This window comes from Haliotis cracherodii, unplaced genomic scaffold (genome assembly GCF_022045235.1).
Source record: "Haliotis cracherodii isolate W230 unplaced genomic scaffold, xgHalCrac1.p SCAF_9, whole genome shotgun sequence".
Lineage (NCBI taxonomy): Eukaryota > Metazoa > Mollusca > Gastropoda > Lepetellida > Haliotidae > Haliotis > Haliotis cracherodii.
This window is the reverse complement of record NW_027266343.1, coordinates 7,609,605-7,631,938: the sequence shown is the minus strand read 5'-3', so window position 1 is coordinate 7,631,938 and position 22,334 is coordinate 7,609,605. Positions and strand designations below refer to the sequence as shown.

The following is a 22,334-nucleotide window of genomic DNA, read 5'->3' as shown; positions in this document are numbered from 1 at the left end:
ACAGATGCTTCAATGCCATTTTCTAAATAAACAAATTAGTCAAATCTCAGAAGAATTTTATTGAAGAAGAATATCTTAAGTCAATTATGTTTCTGCAGTAAACCACAAAAGTCATTCAGATTTGTATAGTCAGCATCGGTGTACACAAACTGGACATAGTCACAGTGCTTTGGCATAAATTCATTCAGACTTCATTCAGACTTCATTAGTACTTCAACCACCTACAGTAACACTGATGTGGCATTATTCATTCAGAATCATCACTTTCTGAGATGAATCTGTTGGTTGTTATCAGGAGTACTGTTCATCATCCGACGAGTCCCTTGTCTGAATTGTGTGAGCAAGATCTTCTTAAATGTAGCTGGTGTCAGATTGTGAAATCCAGGTACCTGAAACATTTCATAACATCTTTAGAAACTTGTTAGTCAAAAGTTATGAAACACACACATATTTACAAATGTTTAAAGTTGTTTTCTCGAACAGTGAGGTATTGACAATTTATCTTGCAACTGATATTTAACCAATCTTAGAAATGTAAATAAGCCATTGCAAACAGAAAAGTGTTCAGAAAATACAAAAATGTATCCGGTCTTCTAAAACAATACCACAAGGTTCACCTGAATTTTGCTTGAATGTTTGCATTACATCAAAATGTAAGGAAGGGTAAACAAGACTATGCAAAAATAAGTTACATAGGTTCTTATACATAAATACATAAATGCAACTATTCATAATTATCAAAACACATGTCATGTAAGTGATCTCAAAATACAACATAATGAGCAAGTGAGTTGGTATAGTTTCATGCAGCTTGTTAGCAATATTCCAGCTATGGGCTTCACACATTGTACCCATGTGGTGAATTGAACCCGGGTTTCAGAGACTGTTTCACCCACTAGGCTACCCTTGCACACCGAATACAAAAGAAAGTATATTAGGAATTCAGACTATAGATATTCTCACCAAATTCGTTAATTCATTAATGGAAGCTATATTGAAATTCAAATTTTGACAAATTAGGATGAGACTGTAGAAGCATTTATCTAAGTTATTATGGGTATTTTATATCTACCGTTAATTGGTAGTCCATCATAGACAGTGATAAGAAATTCAACTGAAAAGTACAACCTGAACCATCAACTAAAAACTATGTATATTACATTAAAGGGGCCGGTCATGTATTACCGGTATGTTCTCATTCATTTTTGACACAACCCTCCCTGAAAGAAAATGCAAAGCACTTTATATTTTATTGTCCATTTTGTCAAAAGCCTCCCCTAGAGACTCTCACATTTTAGGGTGACAGTCCCTGTTTGTTCTGATCTGAATTCAAATATTCATGACTCATTATCATATTTTATCATTTATCCTATCTTTTTTGAAAATTAACTAAATGAAGATAAACAATAACATGCAAATCTGCCAAAATATTGGCCTGGCAAAGTTTAAATTAATTATAATTAGTGTTATAAAGTTTTGGATCCATCGTCTTTTTCTAAATACAGTGAAACCCAACTTTGACTTGTGTGGCATTGTTGAATCATCTACCCAATGTTCTTTATGCATTGATATGCATCTGCACAGAGTGGTCAAAGTCTGTGTCTGACACATAGTGTGCTACAAGGGAGATGTCAGTTTGTGTCCAGCCAAACTGTCTGATAATCTCAAGGGCTGCCTTGGTAGCATCAAGGGATGTAGCTAATCCTAAATAAACATAAGACAAGTGACATCATCTCTTCTACAGAACACATGATCAAAGTCTGCCCCACCTTTGATGTTTATTACCTTGCTACTCTAAAAACAGCTAATTAGCAAAATGAACCCATTGTCAACTCATTGTGGACTAGGGATTAACAGGGCAATTAGTGTCGGGTGGGTATTAGTACTTGCAATTGTCTGTTAATTACTTAATTGAGTAGTGACGGCTTAGTCAGTTGTGCCTTTACAACCACGCTGACTGCTATTCAACTTATCGAGTCAGTTTACTATGTATGTCAGAGATCAGAAATAATAATAATGACGTTTTTGATGTGCATTTCTTTGGTGTGTTCACTAGGATGATTAGTAGTGATGGTGTTTGAATTATTAGACACTATTTATTCCAAAAGAGGAATAGGGTTGAGGATACTGCCCTGTGGAGTGCCATTTTCTAGGGGACATTGGTCCGATAGAGTTTGGTCTATACCCACGGTTATTTTACGATTGTTTAGGAAGTCCTGGATGTAGTTTATTATCTGACCTTTGAGTCCTTACTTACTTACATTGGAGATTTAACGTGCACTTTCCGACAGATGCGTATTTCGCACACGGGCCCGGCCAGGCCATTTAATGTGTTTCCGAAAGGGGCGAAGGTGGCCTGTGCAACCCTAAGAGGGGGCTTTAGGGGTTGCTTATATATAATTTGGGAATTTTGAGATTTGGAATAGATGCCGATGGGGTTGGGGAGGAGAACTAAGGGAGCTGGGTATGGTGGATGTTTGTTTGTTTATGTGATTTTGATATGGTAGGTTATTATGTTTTTAGATGCGTTTTATTAGTTCCGTTTTGATTAAGAATACGCCTAAGGCCTTGAAGTTTTCTAGTTTATTTTGTGGGTTTAGTATTGCTTCTAGAGTGAGAGCCTTGTTTAGATTGAGGGTGGTTTGTAATGCGGTTCGATGTGTGAGGAAGTGTGTGCAGTGGATGAGTGCGTGTTCTGGGGTTTCTAGTTGTTTGCAATGTGGGCAGTTACATGTAGTGTGTTTTTTTATTTTTTTTAGGTGGTTATTTAGGTTGGTGTGTCCTGTTTGGAGTTTAGTGATTACTCTGTCGATTTTTTTTGATGGATGGAGATTTTTTGGTTTGGTTAGTGGTTTGCTGAGCACTTTTTTGATTTGGCTATTTGAATTTAGATATAGGTTATGCCATTTTTTGGTGATTTTTTGCTTGTTTATACTTTTAATTTCTGATTTTGAGATGGGTAAGTTTAAGCTTATTTCTGGGATTTTGAGGGATAGTTTAGCTGCTTTATCGGCGTTTTCATTACCGTATATTCCTACGTGGGCGGGGATCCACAAGAAGGTTATTTGTTTGCCTGCCTTAGTTAGGTCGTTGGAATTTTTAAGTATTTGATTTATTAATTTAGGTCAGTTTTTGGTATTTTTGTTTTGGAGGGCTTGCAGTCCACTTAGGGAGTCGGTAAGTATTAGGATTTTTTTGTGGTTTTTGGATTCTTGATTATGGAGGGCTGAGGCCATGCCCATTAGTTCTGCCGTGAATATTGATTTGTTATTTGGGAGTCGGAAGGATTGTGTGGTTTTAGTTGGTTGTGTGGTATGGACTCCGAAACCTGTGTGTTTGGAGGTCAGATCTGAGGATCCGTCCGTGTAAATGTGACACCAATTTGGCCAATTTTTGTGTATGTATGCTAGTGTGGTAGTTTTAGCTATGTTTGGGTCGGTTTGTTTATTTATTTGGCTAGCTAGTGTTATGTCTGTTTTGGGTATTTTAAGTTTAGGGGTGAAGATATTTGATTGTTTGCAGTTTTGTTTAAGATTTTTAATTTGGTGTTCATTTAGGTAGTTTGTTATTCTTTGGGATATTGGGGTAAGTAAGGGGTGTTTACGAGCTAGAGCTTGGTTTTTAGGGCTGATGTTTTGGATTATTAAGTTTTGGATGAGAGGGTTTGATTGGGACGCGGCCCAGAAATTTAAGCTTAGCTGTTCCCTGCGTAGACTTAGTGGCATTTCTCCTGTTAAGGCCTGAAGTGAGGTGTAGGAGGTGCCATGTTGGGTGCGTGTAATTAGTTTGAGAGCCTGATATTGTATTGAGTCAAGTTTTTTAGATAGAGAGTTGTTTAGGGTGTTGTATATGGCGCAGCCGTAGTCTAGTTTTGATCTAATTAGTGATATGTAGAGAGAGAGGAGAGTATCTTTGGAGGCTCCCCAGTTAGAGCCAGTTAGGCATCTTAGGGTGTTTAGGTCTTTACTGCATTTAGTTGTTAGGTTTTGGATGTGAGCATCCCAGGTGAGATGTTCATCGAAAATAAGTCCTAAGAATTTGTTTTGTTTTTGAAATTTGATTGTTTGATTGTTTAGCTGGAGGATTGGGGAGGCGGGTTTCATGTTTTTATGTTTGAATACTATTCCTGTTGTTTTTTCTGAGTTAAGGGAGAAGCCCCATTTGTCAGCCCATTGTTGTATTTTATTAAGAGATTTTTTGAGTAAATTTTGGGCCATTTTCATGCTTTTAGTGCAGATCCAGATGGCTCCATCATCCGCGAATTTTGATGTGTTTACTTTAGGGGATAGGCCCTCGAATAGATCGTTTATCATTATATTGAAGAGGGTGGGGCTGAGGATACTGCCCTGTGGAGTGCCATTTTCTAGGGGACATTGGTCCGATAGAGTTTGGTCTATACCCACGGTTATTTTACGATTGTTTAGGAAGTCCTGGATGTAGTTTATTATCTGACCTTTGAGTCCTATTTTTTTAAGTTTTTGTATTAGCCCAACCTTTGAGTCCTATATTTTTAAGTTTTTGTATTAGCCCATCGTACCATACCATGTCGAAAGCTTTAGAGAAGTCTAAGAAGATGCCTGTGGTATATTGTTTATTTAGTTGTCCTGTCTTAATATCTTGTTCTGACAGCACCATGTTAGGATTCTTAAATACAGTTTCAGCTTGACATTGAGTACTTTAAACTTTAAAGTGAAAAATACACTCACAACAAGTGAGCTGTGTCTACCAATCAGAGTTGGTGAGTAAATTGGAGTAGGGGACTAATTTCGAAGGTAAACTTGTTTCAACGTTTAACAACTACATGTATTTGTGTTTGTATGAGACAAAGTGTTTAATTCCATATATTTTACTTCAAAGCATGTTATCACAATAAATTGAGTCGAGTATAGGATAAGTTGGAGTAGAGGCTAATTTCTAATGTAAACTTGTTTTAACATTTCACAATTATTGGTCTTTGCAAGTTATCAATCCAAGTTTAATTTCATCAAGGTAAAAAAAAAATAAGGTGTCATTTTCGTCAAGTAATAATCGCCGTTTTCGCTTTCGGCGAGTATTTCGCCAGTCAGTGCCGTTTTGCTAAGGTGTCGTTTCAGCTATAACCCGATTATTGCACATTATAAGTTTCAATTTATATTTATAATCATTTTAACCACTGTAATAAGTAAAAAATTAAATAAAAGCATATAGAAAATACACAAGCACTTGTTATAAAATGTGCATCCGCAGGCAATATTTATAAGATAATCCTGCATGTAGCTGTGGCCATCACACTGAAGATGCACTTCACTTCTTTCTCATATGCCCAAATTACAATGATTTAAGACAGAATATGTACTATTATGTTAAGGGATATGATCTAAATTCAATTCTATTAGGTAATCCTGAAAGGACGTCAAAAATAAACTTAGAAATTCTTAAATCAGTACAAGACTACATTCAGCTATCCAATAGGTTTTGTGATTGTACATAGCATCTTAAATTTATAATACTATTCCTTGCCGTATATTGCAGTACACTATTACTACTAAAAATGCGACCTGACAGCGCCGACAACGTAGTTCCTATAATAAGAACATGTATATAATTGTATTCCTTGACTGTACTTTTGTCATATCATATTGTATTCTAATTCTGGAGCGGTATTCAAATAAGTTTTTGCTTGTTTACCCGTCCAGTTCACAAGTTGTGAAATAAATATGTTTAAAACTTTATTTAGTAAACAAATAATTAAAACTTATGCAACAACATAGCGTGTGGAGACGATAGACCACTGAAAAGAGCATATATATGCACATCCAATGACCCCTGACATCACAAGGCATTGTTTTGCCAGTGTGTCAGGCAACAGAATACTACGAATTACATCACAGGGTACTGTGACCTGTTTGAAAAGTTAAATACTATATTCTAAAGGTAGGCCCAAGATTCTTGACAATCCAGTGATTGATATTGTTAAAAGCAATCCACACTGTTAGATGGTCACTGTCAGATGCCATGAACCAGGTCACCGAGCATGATCACCTGATCTATTAGGTTATCTCTTATGGGTGAGGCTAAAACAGCACCTCAGCAAAATGTCACTGATTTCTCGGACGAAAACAGCACCTTGTTTTGGCAAAGAGGGCTACTAATTGTTGTCTGTTATCTGGAGAGACATGTTGATACCTGGCCAAAAGATATATAAATGAAATTTCTATAAAATTACTATTTATTTCCTACTTACTAAAATAAATATGACATAAATAGTATACCTGTGGTCCAGTTTCTTGACATTTTTGCCAGACTCAGTTTCAGCTTGACATTGAGCTAATCTGAGTAAAGCTACTTAAAACTTCAAAGCATGTGATCTTTCAATGATAGGTTTAGTTGCCCCTCCCAATCAGAATCATGAGTAAATTTGAGCAGAGGCTAATTTCTAATGTAAACTATTTTTAGGTGATTAACATTTAACAGTTATTTGTGTTTGCAAGTTTAATTGCATTTATTTTACTTCAAAGAAATCAAAGCATATTATATTTTCACAATAAGTTTAGTTGCATCTCCAAGATGTCGGCGAGTAGATGCTAGTTTTTAATGTAAACCTTTTTGAACATTTCTCAGTTATTTCTGTTTACAAGTGACCATGCAAGTTTAATTTCATGTATTCGGGCATATTCAGACCCAAGGTAAAAAAAATAACAAGGTGCTGTTTTCACCAGGCAATAGTAGGCAAGGTGCTATTTCCCTTTATAGTATAACCCTCTCTTACAACTAGCATAGGTTGATGGGGACCAATTCCAACCCGGAATCCCCACATGAGTGGGTATGGTTTTACGCTGTTTTTAGCAGTACCACAGCAAGGGACACCTGACATAGACTTCACACATTGTACCCATGACAAGAATCGAACCTTGGTCTTCAGCACTTCAACCACTAGGCTACCCCACCGCCAAAATTCCCAACATGATAAAGTTGTCATCACGGTATTCTTCAACAAGTTCAAGTGAAAATATCCATACCTTTCAAATGTCTTATCTTCCACTTCACAATGTTCACTGTTGCAAAACTCCTGTCATTTAATTTGTTCTTGATTCTTCACACCTGCAAAAGTAAGTTTAGTCGGTACGGTATGAACTAAAAAAATGAGTCACTTCAGAGTATCTAGATTAAGGAATATAAGTAAGCAAACATATTTCTACATCATATACATTAGCAAGGATTAACATAAGTTAGGTAGATTGCTTATCCTACAAAAATTAAATCACACATTTACTAACATATATAAAACAGAATAAGTGGCTTACAGAAGATAAATAACTTTAATACGTGATCAATATTATTACATATTCCTTACCTGAATCAGAGACCATATAACAGTCTATGTATTATGGTCTCTGTCTGAATATGTCACGTCTTCAGCTCCCTGCAATCGAGGTTGTGAAACATTTCTGCTGTAGGAATATTACATCCGCTGGGATATCCCTTGTCACACTGCCTGGCATGGTAAGCAAACGCATATTCCATACACCACATAGATATACTTCCTAATACACACTGTCGAAATCCCCGCGGCTCCAAATATGGCCTGTATGAACTGTAATCGGCCAACCTCGTCTCTTTCCGTAGCTGCTGCAGAAATGACCGCTCGTCATTCGTGACCAACTCGTGTTATTCCGGGACAAGCAAGTCTACCCATAATTCCCTGTATGGCCGAGGGCGCCATTTTGGAACACAAATGTAAACAAACACTCAAACCTCGTGTCATCGATGTACACCGTGATGCTTGATTGCGATATGCTTATACCTCGTGTATCGATACATTGTTCTCAATCACCTCTAACACGGTCGAAATCCACCTGAGCCATCCACAACGAGGACGTCAAGTATTTCGAAAACTCGATTGACAGCCGAAGGAAGGAAGAGCAGCTTGCGGATGCCAGGTACGTAGCAGGGCTTCGAGACATAATGTTCCATGATTTCTATACAGAGATCTTATGGAATGGATTGATTTAGATATTTTCCTGATCTCCATGTTGCTACTGTAAACGTCAAGGGCTTTTTAGTTTTGTTGTTTTCGGAAACCCTTTGTTATTATTATGATCAAGTGTTTGTTGTGACATGGTATTTCTATTTGGGCTTGCATAAGAGCTACAGGTGCAGGACTTTTAAGGGTCGTGTCCTTATTCTCAACATAACCATGATAACGCTGGGATTTGATGATGAGGGTTAGTTACCAAGCGTATAAATCTGGCAAAGTGCATGTCAAACAAAACGTGGCATTCAATTCCAATCATGTGTTGCCACCTGAACCACCTGAAAGTGAGATATGGATTACAATGAATAATGACAGCTTATCAATCTTTAACAAATTCACACTGAAACATTGAAAGGATAAAGACAAGTTAATTGTTTTCTGTTTCAGCATGTTCAGGGTTTGTGGGGAGGTTCACAGACATCCTCAGGGAGGATACCAAGTATTGAGTGAGTATTTTTGTTTGTGATAAATACAAACTACATGTATTCATCATGGTATATTTCAATGCAATGTGAAACATCATCCAATTCATTAGTTGATTAGTGTTTGCAGCGGACACTTTCAGTCCACTAGTTGTAAAATGATAGCATATAGCAAAACCTTTGAAATGTCAATATGACTAGTGCCAATATCTAACCCTGGTGTTTGGATGCTGCGTTTGTGTGTGTATGTATGAGTGTATTTAGGTTGATTTGTTGTTTAACGCCGCACTCAGCAATATTCCAGCTATATGATAGCGGTCAGTAAATAATCGAGTCTGGACCAGACAACCCAGTGATTGATATCATGAGCATCGAGCCACGGAATTGAGATCAATGACATGCATCAAGTTCAACCAAGTCAGCGAGCCTGACCACCTGACCCCGTTAGTCGCCTTTTACGACAAGCATAATGGCCTTTTATGGAAAGCATGAGTTGCTGAAGACCTATTCTACCCCGGAATCTTCACGGGTTGAGTGGATTTAACTTAAATCATGAATCTTATACTTGTTTCTCTGTGTTTTTACAATGTAACCCAAATTTTCTCGGGAATAATAAAGTATTCTCTTATTTATATCATTTCTGAACAAAGTGTCATATCAAGGTTAGATCTCTGTCAAAACAGTGCCATTCGTGTGTGATCTATATATACTACATTTTCCCCTAACATGCCTGTTCTGCAGAAGTCTTCTCGGTGAGGATCTCTCTGCATTGTCGAACAAGTTATTTCCTATGTAATGTATGTAATGTATGTGTTGAATGACCCGGACTTTGTTGTCAAAATATTGTTTTGACATTTGTTAAATATGGGGATAAATGTCATCTCTGAATGTTTGACATGAATTATTATGATTAGGGTAGTTCTAAGTCGGAATCACAACCGGGGTCTTTTCATTTGAATCAAATGTACAACATGTACAGTTTGGACATTTCTGTGACGTGAATGCTACTTATGTTTGTAGAATGTCCGGATGAATAAAAGAGACAGTCATCTGTGCAGCATCAATGCAAAGAAAGACCATAGAAGAGCAACAGTGAGTGGTAAATATTTTGAAATTATTCTGTTTGGTTCATATGGTTATTTTGCAAATATGTCCTGTGGGCACGGATGTCCTATTATCTAAGGCACTACAATTCTCTGTGCAGAGTTACATCTCTTGGGCTTAGCAGAAACCTATAGTCATGGGTTCAAATCCTGGTTCTCCCCGATTATGTTGCTAGGTTTGTCAGCATTATACACATGCTCCTGGGATTCATCAAAGACCTGCATCACTTAGGGCTTTCTTCCCACATCAAGCTAACATGCGGTGATATATCTGGAATACTGTTCAAAGCAGTGTTAAAGCCAACTCATTTATTTAACACTGCATCCAGCAATAGTTTGGCTATATGACAAGGATTGTAAATATATATTTTTCCATGTTGATGAGTTGAAACAATCACTAAATGACATCTCTTAAAAAGATTCCCAGCATTCCAAGCCTAATTAATAGATAAGGTAGTGTTTGAGTAGGGTCATTGATCGCATGTAATCATACCACAGTGATGTGGGATATTGTCCATAATAGTTATCATCGGTTTGTCTGGACCGAGTTCATAACATTAGTCACTGGTTTGTCTGGTTGAGATTTGAGATGTGATTATCTTAAATGTTTAACATATAACAAGACTCACATATGACAACTTAAGTGATTTTGCTGCCTTCTATCTGTAAGTACATGTGGCAACAATTCTTTTTGATTGCTAAAATCTTTTTACATAATGCTGCAGAAACTGAAGTCCTGCTTGAGATCCCTGGATGAGTACTCCAGGTTGACAGTCTGGAAGGACCAGACAAGGGAGTCCTAAACAGAGGCTGCACCCCTTCAGATATCAGAGGTGATTTGCAGACAGCGATGACGAGTGTCCTGTTATTTCAATGGAGGCCGACCGAGAAGTTGTATGCCAAATAGTACTGGGACACACAAAGGCTGGTCTGGCTAATGTGAGAGGACCAACCAATGCCAAGCTGGAGTGGAATTCTTCCAGGACATTCAGGAAATTCTTGTCTTGAGCCATATGGTAAACACTTGAAAGGAATGATAAATGGGACTTATTGTCTTTAAATGTGGACTCAAACACCAAATGGAAAGTTCACAATTCTACTAACACAATGCAGCAGAGATAGAGTCCAACTGGTATCCTCTCATCCTGGTTCCTGTTCATCCATGACAATATAGAAAGAAAAGGAGGATTGAGGGAAAGTAAGTTCTCTGAACTGGTGAACATAATCCGTAGGTACTGTCAAGCGAACAGTTATCACACTCTGTTATGAGTATTGAAGAATAGGATGAAATTGCATACTGCATCAGGAACCATCATGTGAACACTGTTCAATGTGCAATATACTATAGGCATATGAATAAAAGAAATTGATAATTTGATTGTTGCTTATGTTTCATTTGCCAGCTGTGTAAATGGGGATGTTTCATGATTTTGCCTCAGTTTAATAGCCACACTTATCTTATGAAACCATGCATTGCTTGGGCATCTCAAGATAAATAACACATGTTTCCTTTGCTCTGAAAACGTCTGATGACACATTAATCTGTTATGTCAAAGGTCAAAGTCACAACCAGACAAAAAGTTTGTTTGTGGTCTAACTCTTCCTTTGGGCAGGGGTCGAAGTTGGAAAAAGGTCGTGTGTGATCTATATATACTACATTTTCCCCTAACATGCCTGTTCTGCAGAAGTCTTAGTAACTCTTATACATATACTGGTTACATTACTTCCATATTTTGGTCAATGATATGTTGAATTCTACCAAAGGACTGCATATTTGGTTTATGTGCTGGATAGCTCTTTGAAATGTTTTTGAAATATTTATCACTGATATTGAAGGTCAAATTCACACTCAAAAGTGATAACTCATGAAGGGTTGAAGTGTAAGATCAAGGCAATAGTGAAGGGGTCATTCATAAAGTATTTCTGCAATTATAACTAAAATGCCTATTTCTGGAGATATTTGTGAAGTATTAAGCTCATAGTTGTTATATTATTTGAATACACATATATGTGCAGTGGTTACAACTCCAGTGTCAAATTGAGCACATTGTCGATGACTTTTTCTTTTTCTGTCTGGACATGAAATTTAAGGATATCATTATACGAGAACTGATGTTTGTTCATTAAATACCATTGACATCTGAAAAGGACAATATATGAAACTGAACAATTGTCTTCTCCCAAAATGTTTTAGGAGGATATTTACCATTAAAGTAACCCAGAATATTACAACAGCTAACATTTTTTACCAGAAGCAAGTCATGAAGAAAATTTGCATCCGGATACCTTCCGACAACCTTCCAGATGCCTTCAGCAACCTTCAAATTGCTTGGTATTATCAAGTTAATTTTTCTATGTGTTTCACACTTAAGTGAACAAAATGCACCCCCCAAATTTTGACATTTTTTTGGAAGGTTCCGGAAGGTATCCGGGCCGGATCCAAAATGGGAAGGTTTCCGGAAGACGGAAACCTACATTTTTATTGCTGTGCATATTCCCCTGGATCCCGATGTCACTCAATTTACTAAATAGAATACCTCAATCAATACAGTCGTAAGCTTTTTTTGAAGTCCACGAAAGCAGCAAAAGTTTGTTTCCCCATACTCTTACGAGTCTCTATTATTGATGTCACAGTAGAAATGTGCTCTGTAGTTGATCGTCCTCTTCTAAAACCGTTTTGTTCATCACATAAAATATTAGCCCCTTCCACATGTTCTGTCAATCTATTGCTTAAAACTCCACAATACAATTTATAAGATGAGTTGGCAAGCGTTATGCCTCTATATGAGAGTGGATTACGTGGGTCATCTGTTGCTGACTTTGGTATGGGGTTAATGATTCCTTTTGACCAGTCAGTTGGAACTTTACCAGTAAGAAAACACAAGTTAAAAGTTCCGTATAAAAACTTAAGACTTTCTTCATTTTTCAAAACGTCCACAGGTATACCATCATATCCCGGAGCTTTACCTTTCTTTGCTTGCATCATGACATGGTGTATCTCCTCTAGCGTTATTTCTTCATTAAGATTGGGGTTAATGTCAGTGACGTCACTATGGTGCACAACTTCCTCCTCGGTGCCGTTAGAGTTAGTGTTGAGAAGTGTGCAGTGCGCTTGTGTCCATGTGTTTAACACAGCCTCTCTGTCTCTTACAACCCTTCCATCCTCTGTAACTACTTCCATAGCAATCTTGTTTTCTTCTTTCATGACCAGTCAGAAGGCAGCTTTCTCGTGCTTGACGGCACTAATTTCAAATTGGCGACTACGCATCGAAACATATTTGGACAAATTCGAAATTACGAATTTGAAACCTGAACAAAAGAACGTTCTGGAATGGCTTATGAATGGTCTAGATTGTATGGATTCAGTCATTACACCCGTAACTATTGTTGAAATAAAATTTTCGCGGTTGCATGATTAGAAATCACATCCCGACTGTCACTTTCATAATCTGGTAAGCGACGCTCTGATTGGTCGGATGAAAGGTTGTTCTGACGTGACCCCTCATGGGATGTATTCAGATCTTTGTTTAGCGGTAGCAAGAACTAAGGTCTGATTTTAATGAGATTGCAAAGGAATGCAAAGCACTGTACAACGACAATCGCCGGACTTTGCCGAACGGTGACGGAAGCCGGACAATTAATGCAGAGGGGAGCTGTGTGGTCACAAGACTGTGACTGACTGGTTTTTCGACCCGTTGACACTGAACATAATATTAAATTACTTTTCTGCGGTTAGCACAGACCTTGAATAGGCCTGGAATTTAGACGCTTGCCTGAAAAAGGACTAAAATGCAATACTGTTTTGAAAAGGCCTGGAATTCAGATTAAAACAAAACATGAAAAGGTCTGGAATTAGTCGTCGGAATCAAAAAGTCAAGTTTATTTTGCAATTTCGCTTTTTAAAGATAATTGTTGTGTTCATATTTCCAAGGGAAATCATTGTTACCTGCGTGAACTGTAAGAATGCGAGGGTTTACATTTGAGTTACCTTCTTTCCTCACCCGAGCTTGACTGGTTTGCCTGCCCTGAAGTGCTTCCACTACTCGTAGCAATTCAGCTCCTAGAAGGCGAAGGACAGGGTACCAGTCTTCATGCCTCGAGCATGCCATTCACACCACATTCACCTTTTCCGCCTAGGCTATTTCACGCTTTTCTGGAATGACTCGTATCTTGTATATGGTAACATTTAAGTGCGTTTTTCTTTATTAGTGCCTTGAAAAAGCTTTACATGTTTTCATAATCCCATAAATTCCTCCCATCAACTGACCTGTTATTGAAATCATTGTGACATTATCTTTTGCCTGACAAACAAGTAAGGCTACTCACTGAGAATGACACCAACACACGCTCATCTTGTCGCCATTTATTTGTACTCACAAAAACCATACTTCCGGTTCGCCGGAAGTTATACAAAAGTCGGAATGACGGAATGTGGAGCCTTAACACTCCTATAAAATTCTCTTATTTATTTTTTGATTAAAGATCTGTTTTTAAAAAATAAAAATATCTTAAAGCAAAAACATATTTTTTGTTATTTTTGGTGAAAGTCAATCAAAGATAAAAACACTGTCAGAATAAATGATTGTCATTCATCATCACAGAGTCACTGAAAAATCCAAAAGTTTTCCTGTCAGAACTGTCATGCATCATCACCATGATTACAGAGTCACTGAAAACCCGAAAGTTTTCCTGATGACAAAACAGTCATTAGTTGGTGTGAAGATGCTCCTCTCTTTGTCAAACAGTTTGCCAACTGATATTCACCTGGACACCAACACACTTTCAGCACTTCTCCATTGTTAAGCAACTGTCTTATGGCAGCTAGATCAATCCGCTGTCTTTTATCATCCACCATTTTTGTTGAATGTATGGCATCGACAACGCTGCAGTTGTCCACATATGCCTCCATGTGCACTTTAACGCCGATCACATCAGCCAAAACCCACCTGAGATACACTCCTTCTTCCACCCCCTCCTGAAGACTAAGAGTAAGAGCCTCTGCAGCCAATGTGGAACGAACCACTCTCTTAATCTTGCCAGAATGCCATGACAAAACACAACAATTGCTATCATCAGCAAGAAATATCACATGTGCACCCGCGCTGCCAATGCCATCACTCAGATTTGCATGAGCAGCATCTGAAAACACAATAATCCTCCATTTCAATTGATCATCCAGCCTAGGAAAATACACTTTTGTTGAAACAGACTTCAATTTTTTCAAGGCTTTTGTAGCTCTTATAAGATCACACACAGTGCCTGCTTTGAATTTCGTACTAAGATCCACCATCTCAAAGGCTAAATCAGGCCTCGAACCTTGAACTGCCCTGTTCAATTTTCCAACTATCCCCCTAAATTTTGTGCTTTCGTTTGGCGTGAGTGACTCTCTTTTCTGCGCACTTCTATCTGATGATATCACCTCAACGTGTATTTCTTCAATAAATGCAGACTGGTCCATGAACACACCACTCTCATCTTGCATAATGTCAAATCCGATACTGGAAACTCTTTTCCTCCAGCCTTCCCGCAAGAAATCTGTGATGCAATTGCTTCATCACAGTTGACTCAAAGTCTGGTTCACCACAATGCAAAAAATCATCCACATGTCTCACCAGCAACACAGAATCATTCTTGTAATAGAAGAAAGCTGGATCTAGCGGTGATTCTTCACACTTTAATTTGACAAGTTCTTCAACTACACTGCGATAAAACTGACGAGCAGCATCATTTAGTCCATACAAACAATGCTTCAATTTCCAGATATATCCTTGCTGGACATTTGCTTCTTCTGGTGGATCCAAGAACACATCTCTCTCCAATTCTTTTCCCTGCAGAAAAGCTGATCTGATATATGTGGTTTTGACATTCCATTGCTTACAAGCTGCAATAGCAAGAAATGGTCTGAGGACACTCTTGCTGACCGTTGGAGAATCCTTCCGCATAGAAAAATCCTCCTCAAATCCTCTTGCAACTAATCTAGCCTTCACTTTTGTCCCTTCTCTGTAATCACCCATCTTGTTGAAATTCTATGCTGTCCTTGATCTAGAACTATTTCGTAAGTGTCAAAAGATTCTAACTTCTTCAATTCTTCAAGCTTTGCACTCACACATGATTGTTCGTTGTGTTTTGACTTTGGAACCATCACGACATTGACATCTGCTACAGTTTCATCTACAGTGTCAATTTTCCACTCTGCCACGTCCAGGTTTACACTAACCGCTTCACCTGAATCTTGTCTCACATTGAACCAATTTGTGTACTTGCCACCTTTCTTTCCTGCTCTTGATATTACCTCAGCTAATACCCAATTTCCTTCTGGTGTCTTGAGTGATATTCTGTCGTTTTGTTTCAATGATATGTCTTTTGAAACTTGTCTTCTGTCAGTGATTTCTTGCATGCTGCTCTCTTCTGTGTCTCTATTGTTGAGATAAAAAATCTCATTCCCCATCTCCTCCTCACTTGCATCACCTTGTATGGTTTCAAAACGATCATCTTCTTTGTGACTTCTTTCAACATGTTCAAATTCATGACCTACTTTCTTCAGTCTATTTGGAGACACTCTGACGAAAACTCTACCATGACGAACAAAGATAACCTTTCCATCCTGAAACACAACTTTACCAGGTCCCAGCCATCGCTGCTGTCCTTCTCTCTTGTAGGAGACATGATCACCATTTTCATATCTTTCTTCTGATGCCCTTACTTTGTTTCTCAAAACACGACGAATTCTTTCACAAGATTCTGACTCTATGAAAGCCTTTCTTGACTCATTCAAAGCATTTAAGTGTTGAGCAAATGTCTCTGAAGAAGTAACTCCTTCCAAAGCTGGGAGACGATCTGTCATGATATTTGGAAGCTTAGGATTTTGTCCAAACACAAGCCGGTATGAACTGAAGCCATGCCACATTTGGAGTGCATTACGCGCCATATTTGCCCAACAAAGTAGAACTGAAAGTGGTGTATCAGGACACTGTTCTTCAAGCTTAATCAGCATATGATCAGTCACTGAATGTATGCGCTCACACAAACCATTTCGAAAAGGACTTTCTGCAGCTGTTGTTATCACTTGTACATCCAAGATGCTTGCTACCTCTGGCATTTCTTCAGCTGAGAATTAGCCACCGTTATCAGTCAGAATTGATTGCATGACACCAAATCCCGCTCCTATCCAGCATGTCATAATCTTTCCTATCACTGCCGAAGGAGTCTTTCTTTTTATGAACACTGAAATGGTGAAACGCGACCACATGTCCACCATATGCAAAATCCAACAGTCCCTAAACTTCTTAAGATCCATTGCTACCTTCTCATTGAAATGTGTAGCCATGGGTAAGGCAACTACCGGTCTGGAAGGGGTTTTGGAATGAACTTTGCAAATGTCACAATTTTCACAGATTTGATGTAAAATATCTCCATACTCGTCTTTCCATATATTTGCATCTCTCAACAAGGCAATCAGACGCTTCTCTGATGGATGAGCAAATTGACAATGAAGTTTCTGTAAGATCTTCTTTCTATCTGACGTTGAAGCATCATACAGTGAAACCATATTGACACTTTCACAATCTGCTGACAAACTCTCAATGATTGGCAAACAGTAATGTCCTGAAGATGTCATGTTTAGACAAACACAACTACCAAAAACATACGCACAGTCATTTTCCAAGTCAAGATGAACTTTAGCACTCTTCATTGCCGACAGTGATAATAGTAGAGGCATATCTGAATCGACAACATCTGAGATGATAGTAACTTTCTTTCCCGCTACAACTGCTGGCAGTTCATATGAACCAAGAGATTTGTACTTATCTGGACCACCAAACCGAAAAACCGTATCACTGCAAGTCTTGACCACTTTCTCTTTTTCTTGTTTGGATAAACTGTCAATATAACACTGCAACCACAATTTTCCGCACACTGTCTTGGAACAGCCGCAATTCAACACAGCACAATTTCTAGCCTCAAGTCCTAGCAACACTATTTCCTCTTTTTGATCACCAGTGAACAAAATAGCATACACTTCGTCAGATTCACTAGTATGTCCATGTTCATCATGCTCTGTGTAGTATACCCTTTTTGATAAATTCTCCCAGCTGTCTGGACATCTTGCAATCAAGTGTCTATAGGAACCACAACACAAACAAGTAAAAGGTTTACCATCTGGACCAGGAGGGTTCATGTTTTTACCCCCTCGATATGAAGATGATCCCCCTCTGCCTTGAAATCTTCCTCTATTGGAGTAACTTGTGTTTGGAAATCTACTTTGTCGTCTTCCACAAAATGTTGCTGATCTTTGATAGTTCTGATTAAAAGCACCATAACTCTCATCAGCAGCCAATGCAACAGGTTCAACTTTAATGGAACGTATCTCACTTGACTTTTTAAAACTTGTTCCACCTGTCATATCACTTCCCAAAAATTTCCTCAAAGATGTTCAGGATTGTTCATACAATTGTCCTTTGTTTGAATAGTCCATCCCAGTCAACACCAACATCTTCTCATCTCTTGAGATATTTGCACGTCTCAACGTCAATAAAGTATCCTAAAACTTCACACTTCACAGCCAAATACGCTTTTCACCATCACAGACGCTAACAACAACCTTCGCTATATGGACACGCTCTGCTACCATTTGTTAATTCGCCATATCACTGAGAATGACACCAACACAGGCTCATCTCTTCGCCATTTATTTGTACTCACAAAAAACATACTTCCGGTTCGCCGGAAGTTATACAAAAGTCGGAATGATGGAATGTGGAGCCTTAACAGTATATTTCTCCAAATTATGCTACTCACATGATTTCCCTTTACTGTTGAGAGAAAACAAAGAAAAAGGAATAGAGATATTCAATTATTTCATTCTTTACTTATCCTTAATGCACCTACTGCTTACATTACGACAAAGAAAGACATCTTCCTAGTGGAATGACGAGCACGAAAGTGAACAGCTGTGACATCACGAACGGTCACATGACAGCGGCGATAGGTCCTACAAAAAGTAGACTGAAGATGGAAACAACCTTTTTCTCCACCAAGGACCATGGAGAAGCGCTGCCTTTCTTTGTCGTAAGAGAAGCAGTAGATGCATTAAGTAGTAATGCAGGATAAGTATACAAATGTAAAAAATATTACGATTTACTAATTTGTTAGATTATTTTAGAAAAAACACCTTACATCCAATAAGGTAGTTTCAGTTAATGACATATTGCTCCATTATATAAGTTATCATCTGATCTTTCAGACAAAGCCACAAGCAGTAAAGAGACAGAGGAGCAAGGAGGGGAAGACTGTGTCATTTGCTGCTTCCCAATGACTGATCCAGTGAAGCTGAAGTGTGGACATCAGTTCTGTAAACAGTGTGTTGACAAATCTTTCAAAATCAAGGCAGTTTGTCCAGTGTGCAAGATGAAGTGTGGGGTGATCACAGGAAACATGCCGCCTGGAACAATGAGAGACAGAGTTGATTACTTTGATCTTCATGGATATAAAGGATGTGGCACCATCGTTATCACATATGATTTCAATGGTGGCCACCAGACGGTTTGTAAATTGTCAATTCAATCATATTTGATTTGTGATTATAAGTACAAATAGTCAAAGACCAGTATTAAGTTTGGAATCATGATCATTGTCTATTGATGATGAAATATCAGCTAATTTATCTTGGGCTGTATACTAAATTTACCAATTGTTTGATGTAAAATTGAAGGTAGCTCATTTTTCTTCAGGAAGAACATCCAGATCCAGGACAGTGGTATAGGGGCTTTACCCGTACAGCTTACCTACCAAACAATGCAGAAGGACAGAAGGTCCTGTCTCTGCTGAAGGTGGCTTGGAAAAGACGTCTGACATTCACCATTGGCAGGTCCGTTACCATGGGCAGGGATAGCTGCATCACATGGAATGAAATACACCACAAGACAAATACAAGTGGTGGTCCAACAAAGTAAGTCACTGTACTATTATCAGAGACTCAAAACTGCTTTTGTAGCTGAGTGCAACTGAGTGGCCTCAATATCAGATTAATAAGTGAAAGTTCCTTTAAATCTCTGTGTGTCTTTTGGTCATTTTTTTTTAAGTAATGTCTTTACCATGCATTTAAACTGGCCAGTTCATATTAATGTTTTTAGCTCTCAGTATACAGGATATGCAACTAACATATGGAAGAAACCAGACATATGTCTGAAAGTGATTATGAAAGCCAGACATAACTAATGTATTGGATAAGCTGTGGGATAGAAGTTGTTATGAGTTTTAACTGTGCATGTTTCTACTCAGTCATGGCTACCCAGACCCGGATTACTTGAGAAGAGTCCAGGAGGAGCTGGCAGACCAGGGTGTCACAGAGGAGGATCTGGGGGCAACTGGCTCATCTGTATAAGGTGGAACACAGCAGTGGTGTGGGAGTTGACTGACAACTCCCATCACAGAAGATCTGTCTACTTGTATGTACATGAAATTCATACACGGTAAATCATGCAACGTTGTTGTGAAGCATTTTGATTCTAGCATGAGAGCATCTCAAGAACAAGGTGTAGAATAGAATATTTAAAACTCTTTTTAAGACATGTATATATATAAAATATTTGATATTAGAATTGGAGAATTTGAATGGAGGAATTAGAAACGGAGAATTGAGACAACTAACCGATTCTTTTTCCTATCACCATCGACTATATTGCATTATGCTGATATGAGACAATGTTTTTAGATGTCTTTTGTTTTTGTACAGGTGTTTAGGTATTTGTTATCATCTGAACTAACTAGGACGTAGTTGTCATAGCCATAATTTATAATATCCACTGTTACGTTTTATGTATAATGTATTTTGTCTGTTGCAAATATGTATTTTTAAGGAAATATTTTATTATTTATTCACATTTGGTTTCATATTCATATGAGGCATGGCTGAAATATGTATATGTACAAGTCTGTGCTGTTTGTCACCTTAGGAAAGATGATACTCAGTTAGTATTATGCCAACAATCTGGAATCATTGTTTCTGTGACAGATAAAAAGATGTTTTGTAGATTCAGATTGTATTGCTTTCTTGGGTAATAGGTTCATTTTGAAGGGCAATGCAGGGCCGCTAAGGAATAAAGTCTTTCACACTGAGGACTCAAGTAATGTCACCAGAAGGACTCATCATGTGAAGAGCATTCAGACCATTACCAGATACCAGAATGTAATATGTATATGTTATATGCTTACAACATAATTTTCTATTGTACATGTACATTGTACGTTGCGACTGACATAATTAAGACTTTCTGGATACATCATTTTAACACAGTTTCTCCTACACATAACTGGTTGTGGTAATGTTTGTAATTAATCACATCATTTGTGGGTATTTAGTAATGTTTATCTCTGTAAATGTAATTCTCATTTTTTATGGGTGAAACAAAGCAATATCTTTACTGGACTTTTTTTTTGCTTTATATTAAACTGTCGAACAATGCTTTATGACTGTCGCTGGATAAGAAAATGAAAATTACATTTCTTAATTTCTAATTTTTTTTTGCTTTATATTAAACTGTCGAACAATGCTTTATGACTGTCGCTGGATAAGAAAATGAAAATTACATTTCTTAATTTCTAATGACCATATCAGTCTACTTTAGAGGATATTTAGTTATTGAAATATGTTTGAGGACTATTCCTCAGAGAGAAAATCTACATGTGTTTCATGAAGATTATAAGGAAATTCCAGTATGACAGAGCAATAAATCAAGGTCCTTTGTCAAGAGCTTATACAAAATTATCTTAATTTTTTACCTTTTTATTGGCAGACCATACCACTTACCTGCCTAACAGCATGTCTGTTGAAAGGGAAAACAGTTAAATTATTATTCTGACATGTTTAAATTATTATTCTGTCATATTGATTTTCTGTGTAGAGATCTTAGTAACTTGTACCTAGATAAATTGCTATTAACTTATTTTGTTTGTGTGAAGCTGTATATATTCAGAGATGTTAGTCTAAGAGACAGATGTTCACACTTATCTGAGTATATCTTTGTCAGTTAACCAGACACTGTAACTTCTAAATATCAATGTGACTATGGTGTTGTGTTGGATTGATACTTTATGAACATTGACATGCTTGTTCTGCTGATAATAGTGATGTAGAGGTTGTTGACTTGGGAGGCTGAATGACATATCATCACGATGGAATTGTGTAGCCTACTGGACTGATGACAGAAGTTATGTTGGAAAACACCATACTTTGACTTGAATAATGACGGAATTCATGAAAGGTTCATGTTCTGCTGCTGCAGATGTAGAGGGCAGGGGAGCCTCAGTGACATAGTATGAACATGGTAGTATTATGTGCACATCACTGGATTGACCGTAACAATACCCTGCCTCAAGAGGGTCATGTTTTATTTATATTCTGCTGCTGCAAGAACCGAATCTATTGTATGCAAATCATTGTTATTACCAGAATTTGTTTATGTCCTGATAATGCAAAGACATATTCATTATACTTTTTATGAACTAAATATCTGTACATAGCCATTTTATTGTTATTCAACTATTATCAGAATTTTGTTGTATTCTAATTTTGCAAAGACATAAACATCATACTTTTATGAAGTAAACTGATTGTACATAGGCATGTTGTTGAAATGCAAACATTGGTAATGTGTATGGACAAGTCATCCCGCAAACAGTAGAATCTACATTTCCTTTGCTATTTGTTCTTCTGCTGCTGCAGAATTGTTATGACATGGGTGAGTTGGGATTGTATAGAAATATGAATGTTAAATCTTTGATAGATTAATGCAC

At 37.6% G+C, this 22,334-nt stretch overlaps 1 protein-coding gene and 2 long non-coding RNA genes across 4 annotated transcripts; 2 read left to right on the top strand and 1 right to left on the bottom strand.

Moving 5' to 3' along the window:
• Nucleotides 1-322: 322 nt before the first annotated feature.
• On the bottom strand, nucleotides 323-7,472 carry LOC139452484 (uncharacterized). Its single transcript, XR_011652372.1, has 3 exons — nucleotides 7,334-7,472; nucleotides 6,999-7,080; nucleotides 323-389 (listed from the first exon to the last, which is right to left on the bottom strand). It is a non-coding gene; the product is annotated as an uncharacterized lncRNA (long non-coding RNA).
• Nucleotides 7,473-8,398: 926 nt separating this feature from the next.
• Nucleotides 8,399-10,391, top strand: LOC139452485 (uncharacterized). 2 transcript variants are annotated; one of them, XR_011652374.1, is made up of 3 exons: nucleotides 8,399-8,460; nucleotides 9,457-9,528; nucleotides 10,265-10,391. It is a non-coding gene; the product is annotated as an uncharacterized lncRNA (long non-coding RNA). The 2 variants fall into 2 exon arrangements; XR_011652373.1 differs by having other exon boundaries at nucleotides 9,457-9,535.
• An 8,460-nt stretch (nucleotides 10,392-18,851) lies between these two features.
• LOC139453083 (E3 ubiquitin-protein ligase DTX3L-like) lies at nucleotides 18,852-20,869 on the top strand. Its single transcript, XM_071234706.1, has 3 exons — nucleotides 18,852-19,082; nucleotides 19,271-19,488; nucleotides 19,821-20,869. The coding sequence occupies exons 1-3, from the start codon at nucleotides 18,852-18,854 to the stop codon at nucleotides 19,921-19,923; spliced, it is 552 nt and encodes a 183-aa protein (XP_071090807.1). The 3' UTR covers nucleotides 19,924-20,869.
• The last annotated feature ends 1,465 nt before the right edge of the window (nucleotides 20,870-22,334 follow it).